This window comes from Triticum urartu, chromosome 2A (assembly GCF_056163025.1).
Source record: "Triticum urartu cultivar PI428250 chromosome 2A, HENAU_Tu73, whole genome shotgun sequence".
Taxonomy (NCBI): domain Eukaryota; kingdom Viridiplantae; phylum Streptophyta; class Magnoliopsida; order Poales; family Poaceae; genus Triticum; species Triticum urartu.
In genome coordinates this window covers 645594306-645603750 of record NC_141874.1, presented here as the reverse complement: position 1 = coordinate 645603750, position 9445 = coordinate 645594306, and the positions used below count along the sequence as shown (strand labels likewise).

General features: G+C 44.7%; 1 protein-coding gene across 2 annotated transcripts; it reads right to left on the bottom strand.

Moving 5' to 3' along the window:
• Window positions 1–3661: 3661 nt before the first annotated feature.
• LOC125528217 (anthocyanin regulatory R-S protein-like) lies at window positions 3662–8830 on the bottom strand. Of its 2 annotated transcripts, none has more exons than XM_087544700.1 (9): window positions 8748–8830; window positions 8291–8457; window positions 7902–8156; window positions 7677–7773; window positions 7038–7052; window positions 6887–6943; window positions 4494–5162; window positions 3997–4389; window positions 3662–3905 (listed from the first exon to the last, which is right to left on the bottom strand). In XM_087544700.1, the coding sequence occupies exons 1-9, from the start codon at window positions 8805–8807 to the stop codon at window positions 3834–3836; spliced, it is 1785 nt and encodes a 594-aa protein (XP_087400826.1). In that variant the 5' UTR covers window positions 8808–8830; the 3' UTR covers window positions 3662–3833. The 2 variants fall into 2 exon arrangements, with proteins under 2 accessions (XP_087400826.1, XP_087400827.1); XM_087544701.1 differs by having other exon boundaries at window positions 8713–8767.
• Window positions 8831–9445: the final 615 nt, after the last annotated feature.

Sequence of the window (9445 nt, the reverse complement as noted above, 5' to 3'; positions counted from 1 at the left end):
AAAATCCATACGATGGTTCCACACCTTCAGTAAGTCTTGCCATGCATCATCGTTTCATGAATTTGTTGGGTTGTTGGAAATGAGCCTTTTTGTGTTGTATGGGATCTAAAATTTCAATTCAGAACACCCATCTGATCATTTTTTCCTGCTCTGAACTGTTGTGTACTGATATTAATTTAACTCATTTGCCTATGTTATTATTCTGGCTGCAGGATATGTAACAGCCTTCAGTTTACATGATCTGAAATAGCTCGGTGAACTTTCTTCCCACATCATGTTAGAATTCTATATGGAGTTATCTTGGCATATTATTTAATAGTAATAAAGGCAAAAGAGAAATTTTCATGTCTAGGTACATTTTAATTTCAGTTACCACTACTATGTTGCAAATGATAATGGATGCTGCCTTTTCCAAAGTACAACAAAGATTTGGAATTATTACACAAGGACATCACCAAAGCAAGTGTTCCTTATTTAAAGATTTCTTCAGCTCAAAATGTTGTTGTACTACTATGTCTTTTTGAACTGAAAAGTTTCCAGATCCCAACTTTTCCTTTTTTAAAGATTTCTTCAGATCAAATTGTTGTTGTACTACTATGTCTTTTTTAACTGAAAAGTTTCCAGATCGCAAGTTTTCCTTATTTAAAGATTTCTTTAGCTCAAAATGTTACTGTACTACTATGTCTTTTTGAACTGAACAGTTTCTAGATCACTAAGGATTGTCCTCTTCTTTGTTTAGAGAACTCGGCATTCAAACCTCGCTGGCGCTGGGCTAGATGGGCTTGCTGGTATTTTATAGTCTGGTCATAAGCAGATTTGTTATCTTCAAGTAAAGCTAAATATGAGTCACACCAACTTCCTTTAGTTCTTGAGATTTTTTTTGTTGTCCTTTGGATTAACAGTCTGCCACATTGCTCATGGCTCTTGCATTCACTCAAGAATCAGGGCAAAGTGTGGTGAGTGTCGTGCTTCTGAATATGTTGTTCTACACTTGACATTGCAGCGCTCATCTATTAGAATTTGCATTATTGCCACAAATGATTCCAGTAACTAGAATCCATGTTAGGGGCTGACAGGTACAAGCTAACCACCCTTGCATAACTCGTTAGGTAGAAATGGTGGTAGATAAATTGGCTAGCACTTGCAATTAGCAACTTGTTTGCCTGTCATACTTGGCAAAATCTGTACTTGGCAATCTACTACTCCCTCCGTCCCAAAATAAGTGACTCAACTTTGTACTCTAGTACAAAGTTGAGTCACTTATTTTGGGACGGAGGGAGTACTTTTTATTTGATGTTTGGTTCAGGAAATAGTACCTAGCTTCAGTTAAGTTAACTATCGATTTGTTTCAGGATCAATCTCTATTCTTAGCAAATTCCCATGTTAGAAAAAAATCTGTAGTATAAATTAAGTGACATCATGAAACATTTTGAATCAAGATAACAAAGAAGAATTACAAGTTTGATAAAGCATGAGGGATCATTCATTCATTTACTTCTGATCCCTTTAAGACTGCTGCTTCTCTGTTAATACAAGACTATTAATATATATCAAACCCCTAAACTTGCTTTGGTTTTTGAATGTGATTTTTAACCAGCAACATGGACCTGCCACTCATCTGTACTGCCTGTCTTCTTGCTAAAATAAGTTTAGTAATACTGCTATGCACATGCCATACCCACAGCGCCAATAAGTAACAAGTATGGTAGCCTAATCAGTAGCGCACCTTACCGCCTTAGTTGCATCCTGATGCTTTACATCCTCTAGATGTTTTTCTGATTTTTTATTTATTTTTGCATCCTCTAGATGAACTCTTTTTACTGAACCTTCTACCATTGTTGGTAGCTGATTTTTGGAAGTCCAAGCAGCTGAACGTTTTACAGATTCATATATACCCCCTGTAACGAAGAAGTGGGTGTTTCCATGGATGGATCGGGTTTAATCTATGCATATATATCACGCTTGAGGTCATTGTATTTTGTGCCAAAATTTAATCTTAGATTAAACTAACAAAATATTAATGCATGTAGGAATGACAACTGTTTTCAGAAGCAAAAAACTTGAATTGGGAATGGAACCCTTGATGGATTGATGTTTGCTGAAGAAAGTCCTTGCAGCAAAGAAGAACATGAAGCAGGTTTTCTATTTTTTACAAGTATTTCCTTTTGTTCCTAATTGTTGTCTCTTTCGTATGGAAGCTCTGAAACAAAATGAGGTGGCCTAAAATTAAGGATTAATTCTTTTGATAACTGATTTGAGAAAACAGATTCATGGAATATAAGTACAAGGTAGACTGTAGCATTGATCATTGCTATCCTGTACATACAGTCCAACCAACTGCTCCGAGAGGAACCAAGGCGACGTGCAAGTTGGCGTCTGTGAAGCTTTGTCGGAGCCATTCCTGCTCTTCCAGAGCCACAAGGAGAGCCTAAAAGTCAGGGTACCACTCGCTTCTCCAAAAATTTGTATAATCATTAGAAGTTTAGAACCAGTCAAGCCAAAATTATGAAGTGGAATGCATTTGTAGGCAGAAACGTGTCCGGCTGTCGTACGAGAAGTGTGCACGCCTGAGGATCCAGGGCGCCAATGGTGCGGAGTCGTTCGCCATCAAGAGGACCAAAGCTGCCATCAGTGACCACCGGATCAAGCTCAACATCTCCCTCACCTCTGTCAACGCCCTGTCCCAGAGGGTCGTCGCCGTCCACGATGAGCCCGCAGCTCGCGGAGCTCATCCAAATGTACGTGTTTTCATTATAGTGTGCTCGATTGATATCCCCAAGAACACTGCTGCCGCATGTGTTTGATTGATGTTTCTTGTTGCTGTCTTGTATGTATAGGCGGGCAAGGATGTGGCGACTCATCGGCGACGTGCACCGGGTGATGTAGTGCATAGCGGACAAGGCGAGCGTGCTCCTCTCGTTGTCGGCCACATGGTTGGAGGGAGGCATCAAGGGCTCGCTGCTACCGGGGCGGACACATGCACAATTTATATTGATATATCTTATTTTGCCAAACAGCAAGATATATGCTCCTGATGCTATTAACTTGACATGGAATTTCAGTTTCTTTCACATGATACATCAATAAATATATAGAGATCCAGATGTGTTGCATTTCCGCTGGTTTCTTCTATTATAAATGTCAGTTTTTTCATAGCAACATTGCATATATACAAAACACACTACTTTAAATAGGATAATAGAAGGGGCACGTCCTACTTAGCACCGTCTTGCTTTCGCTCAAGCGGCGCGCCACGGGCGCGCGTATATATGAAGGGTGTGTGTGGGTACACAAAGACAGAGCATGCTTCAGCAAATTATTAAGTACAGTTGACCATGGCGAAGTTTCATCACGTGATTTACTGCTTGTGTGCTGATCTGCTCGGCACCGGGACAGAGGGGGTGATCACGAGTGTATTTGGGCCATCACGCCCCACGTTCGCCTGCCTCCTCGGCCCGTAAGTGTGTATTTACCTTTGCATCACCTCGGCAATACATGTTCATGGTTCCATGTGTTTAATCCATGTTAATTGTTGTTTGTGAGCTGTGCACGAGATAGCATTTGCCACCTGAGTTGTTAGTTCAGACCTGCTGCATTTGATTTGATTTTATTTTTAGAAAAGAAGGAAAACCCCCGGCCTCTGCATCTAGGCAATGCATGCATCTATTTTATTAATTATTCATAAATTTTTTTATAAAATAATAGATCAGTAAGTCTGAAATCACCATCTTAGCAACATCTGTCGCTACTCCTATCAACTTCATGAAGGGTTGCCGATAGCCACCAAATTTACGAATCTACGGTACCAGTGTCACGCTTTCAACAACATCCTTTCATGGCCTGCGAATAGCTCTCTGAAGTGCTTCGCTAATCATCCCAGTTTCCACGACGCCGGGACCGGCAAACTGCAACAGTTCACCAAAGCTCGTCAGTAAATCAATATTGGCCTCCCATTAATGGTGCATCTCTATTGCCAGAACAAGCTTATTCCCAGACCTGAGCTCGTATCTTGAGAGCGAGGAGGTCGTCGGGCGTCGACGCGCGCACGGAGAGCACGTCCAGGCGGAGGCTCTTGATGGCGTCGAACACTTGTGTCATCAGCAGCTCCTTCCACCGGCATTGCACCTCCAGGAGCACCTCGTTGTCAGTCACGGTGACGTTGATGACACTGCTCAGGCCATCGTCCTTGGGGAGCACCCTCTCCGTGTCGTCCCCGCCGAGCTCTGATGCCTTTCTCTTAGAACGAGCTAACACCTTCTTCCCGCCGACTTCATGGCGTTTTCTGACAGCTGTTGTTCTGGCCGCCCTGTTGGATCCTAGCTCCTCCACCTTCTGTTCCAGCTCTCTGAGATAGGTTATCGTCTCAGCTAGGATGGATGCCTTGTCCACCTGCAATCACAATCAGAAAAAAAAGAGAAAAGAGTATGAAACACATCCATCTAGTACTTTTTTTCTTTTCTTTTACTTTTTGGTGGTGTGCGTGTACGTGTTACCTTGTGAATGGACGGGACCAATGACTTGAGAATCAGAAACATCTCGTTGAGCTTCTCCCGACGCCTCCTCTCCGAAATGACATGGTTTTTGGTGCTGGTACTTTCCTGAGCTCTCGCGGTGTCGTTGCCACCATTATTTTCCCATGCACCACCGGCCAAAGCTTTCTTCAGCAACTTCTGTGTCTCCCTGGCGACCAGCGTAGCCATGTCTTCGGCCGAGTCCCACGATCTCTTCCAAGCCGTAAAGCATGATGAGCGAGAGGGTTCAACGGAGCTCAAAGTGACAGCACCATTAGTGATCCCATTGGTGGCGGCAGGCGCCGGCGGCACTTCCGGCGAAGACATGATCTCAAAATACCCACCCATGGTCCAGTTTTCCTCGAGAGCACCCACGTCCAGCTCATCGTAGAGGCCGTAGAACCCGTTGATCTCCTTCGTGATTCGCTCAAGGTTGTCGTCGGATAGGCACTCGACCTCCCCTAGCTCAAGTTCCCCGGGTATCATCATGGCCATGGTGTTATGGTTGAGGACATCGAACACGATGTCAGCGTCCCCAGTATCGTCTACTGATGGGATGGAGTTCGGCTCCTCCGACTTCGAGCATGTTGGGAACTTCAGCTCCCAGAAAGATGTGCCGATCCAGTTTACCATGCCCTTGTCCTCCAAAACCTAGCAAATAAATCAATAGCACCTTGTTTTATTTTAACTTATTCAAAGGAGTGAACACCATGAAAGAAAGTACTACTTTTCAATAAGGTCCGCTACTTTTCAATAAGGTCCGACTTTAGAGAGGAGAGACATGAACTTGTTTTAAGCGTAGAAAAGGCATAGTGTCATTTTTCCGAATTCCTTAGAGAGAGTTGTCTTGTGCCATGCATGACTTGCATTTCGTTTGGTGGAGAACTGGAAAAACTCATGGACTGATTTGGTCTTTAGTCTTCATGACCTCATGGGGGAGAATCTAGGCAATTAATAGGAGCATTTGGTTCATCTTAAAGACAATTTTTGATGACAAACAATAACATGTTGTATTTCACCAAGGTACCGTCAAAAACTAAGGGACAACTAGTCAACAGGAGCGAATAAAAAAAACAGTTTTCAATCGATTATGTTTGGACCGTTGGATCCACATCCAACGGCTACCCTCCCTGGCCCAAACACACTGTTTATCTTCCCCACGAACCCCTTCTTCCACATGATCCCTTCTACCTCCATTGCCTCCGGCCCAGCCCACGTACCGCCGACTAGACTACATAGCCCCCCACCCTTCCTCGTGGCCGATGACATACTACCTTTCCCTTCCCTCTACATCGCCTATGTGGTCTGATGCCGCCTTCGGCTATCCCTCTAAACCTCCAAAGGCACTACAATTTCACCAAGGAGCCCGCAAACCCCACCCAAACCCATCAACCTCCGACTCCATCCACATGCGACGCCGCTACCTCGTTTGCGCTTGCCACGGCATCCGTCTTGTGACTCGGGGCTACACGTTGCTCTCTCCTAAATCAGCTGATGCAATTGAAAATTCCAGTTGCCTGTGTAATAGCAACTGCGATATACTAATGGGTTTAACTCAACCCAATTGTTGCACATGAGATTTGCCCCTGTAAGGGACGACGTGTATGCACCCTTTTTCACCGCCATTGCTGAATCCTACAGTTGCGAATTGACATGTTGTTCACAATTGACATGTCAACTTGAGAGCATCATCTAGAGCTTGAGACTCTACTCAGCCTGAAACTTTGAAAAATCAAAATGATAGTTACATGTTTCAAAAGAATTATGAAAATAAATCTACATATAGATATAGATCTCTTGTACATATATGTAACGTTTTATTAAGAGATATTGTAGCATGCATGTGAGCTACAAAAAAAAAACAGATGTCTGGATCTGGGAATACAAGTGCATCTACTATTTGCACTCTTTAGATCTACACATGCATGAGTATTTATCTTTGTTGTCTAGCAATATATGGAAAGATGTAGTATTCAAAGAAAATATACAGATACATATATCTGACACATTTTGCATTTCAATCTTACTAAATGTCACTCAACTGGGACTTTTATGTCTCAGTCGATTATATATTCGTGAGATCTTAATAATGAGATCTGTGTAAAAAAAATTAGTTTTTCTTTTTTTCTTCCATGTTATGTCACTTGACTGAGACTTGTTTAAGTCTTAGTCGACTGAGAGCTAGTCACACCCTTTGTGTTTTTTAACAAAGAGACTCTATGTAGTATGGCCGGGTTCACTTTCCATTTTTTTGGGTAGTTTGTTTGTCTTAGCTCGTGCCGAGAGGAGAGAACCACACACAGATTATACAAGTAGACTATGAAAATATGTTAAAAGGAGAACATCGTGTGCTTCATCATGGGACGAAAACTCACTGTGTTTGTTGTCCCCAGCTCAAGCACACCACCCATCAATGGAATGCAGGCGACTGTCTGAAAAAAATGTGATCCAAGATACGTGCAGTTAGGTTGAGAAATCTGATCTGAACAGTATGCACAGGTGATAAAGTGCATGGCGTGCGCTAACCTGGATAGACGCCGTCTGGTTCAACCGGCAGAGGTAGCATGCATGGGCGCCATACATGGTGGACATCATGATATTAGTTAACAATAGCTAAAGATATATAGGAGTACATATATAGATCGGGTGCAGATTAGAGAGTGAGTTAATTGCTCAACCAAGGATGCGGCTACACGTCAATCGATTGATTTTTCAATTAGGGTCACTCCACCGTTGTGGATCGTTGGATGAAGATTGTACGGCGCCTGGACCTTCTTCTTCCTCACCTCCTTCTTCCCAGATCGCCAAACGAGCCGCCGACCACCGCCGCCCCCGGCCGGCGGCGCTCCCGCGACTGCCTCGCCGCCCCACCTTCCCCGGAACCGCCTCCCACCGCCTGTCTAGCCGCCGCCCCCGCCATCCCTTTAGGCCCGCCCGCGTCTGGGCTTTTTCTCCGGCGAAGTGCACCATCGCCACACCACCGCTGTCCACCACCGTCCCCACCCTAAACACTAAGATAAATAATGGGGTAGCCCTCCGGCGAGCCCCTTCCTTCTCCTTTCTTTCCTCCGGGCTCACTCCGATGAATTCTCAAAAATCGACTGACGCTAATTCGAAAATGAGTCGACTGTCATTTAGCTAAACTGCTCAAATAAACGTATGTACCTTTGCTAAGAGCGCGCGTTGGAAGGTTTTGGTGTCTGCGCACTGAGCATTGCACAACCAAACATGCTCGTTGCTCGCAAAGCTTCTGCCTGGCAACCTGACCAAATAGCGAACACAAAAATCTTCAGTAAATTAGCACTACGTCTAATATAGGATCTTACCAAGACAAAGTTACTAGCTCCCTTTGGATTGGTAATGGATTAGAGTTGTTCTTGAGATACATACCCTTGACCAGGGCGGAAGGCGTAGCCCATGCAGACGGTGTAGTACCATTCGGCGTCCCCGAGGTCCTCAGGCGACAGCGCGGCAGCGGGACGCCTCGCCCGGTGGTCGCACTGGCCGGACAGGAGAGACTCGTAGAGCTCCCGCAGCTGCTCGCTCCTCTGCAGGACGAGCTGGTCGGCGGTGATGTCCGCCGAGCTGGTGACCTTCCTCGTCTTTATCTCGCCGTTGTAGAACCCGTCCTTCCACGTCAGAACCCTATGCACAACAAACGGCCGGTATCGTAAGAGGAAAGAAAACGGCTTGCTTCTCACAAATTGAAAAGTATTATTGCAGCTAGTTGGAGTGGTCATCACTCGGATGTACTCTTCGTGTATAAATTAAATTATTACCCTGGACGGCTGGTTGAAATGGACCAGAATATGGCGTAGCTCCAGTTGATGCTCCTCACAGCGGCAGCTAGCTGGTTGCTGAATTGCGTCCCCGTCGGCGGCGGTAGGGTGGGCTCTTCCTGGCATGGACGAACTACTGGCAGCGCCATTACCACACTATTTCCTTCCTTCATATGCATGCATGCAAACAAGGTGAAGTTAGAGCAAGCCAGGAGGCAAAAAATAAACAAATCAATGGAGCTATAGCCTCATTTCTACTATTCATAGTAAGCATGATGCATCTTCTTAGCTAATTTAGTCCATGCAAGCTGAAATCTCTTTGCTCTGTTGCACTGGCGCTAACTAAGAAACTAAGAAAGTAAGCTAGCCATGACCCATGAGTGGAGGAGAAACTTCCAACTAAAAGGCTGTTAAAGGTTTACTTGGGCTATGGAGACCAAGAAGCTCAGAGGCCAACCTGTCGTCCGGGGAGGAAGATGGAGCCGCTATATATGCAATGTACAAGAATCCAGGGCATATGTTATATAGATCTGTCCTTGCAGCAGACGAGCAACGAGTGACTGCGACGCAACATCAAAGTACTGTGCTGCACTAACATACAATTAGGCCCATCACTTTCTAGCTAGTGTAGTGCCTGCTTGGTTTTCTCGCTGCTTAGTAAAACTGGACTGAGATGCACGAAATCCTCACCGATTTCTGCTTGACGGTGAGGTGACGGGGTAAGTCATTCGTAGGGCCAATTGGCGCAGAATAATCGACGTCGACGACGCCTAAGGAAACACGGCCTGCCGATGCAATTATAGTGTCAGCAGTAGTAGTGCAGAGACGTTCTACCAAGAGAACTATACTTAGTCTAGTAATTAGAGTGTAACTGCGAAAGTCTTGTACGTGTGTTCCAGCACAACCTTTAATTTGCCGGCCCCTCACCAAGGAATCTACCATCGGCATCAAAATGATAATGCATCTTCTCTATCTATGGAAGAAAATTACGAACTGGATTTACAGAGGTGGTGGTTGGCTCGCGGTGAAAATCTGGAGGAGGTTAGTGGGGATTGGGACATGTATGTATTTCAACAAGGAGGTAGCTGACACATAATCCACTTGATGGCTCCTTGTCCTTGTGGCCATACATATAAGACATGTACTTAGGGCAGC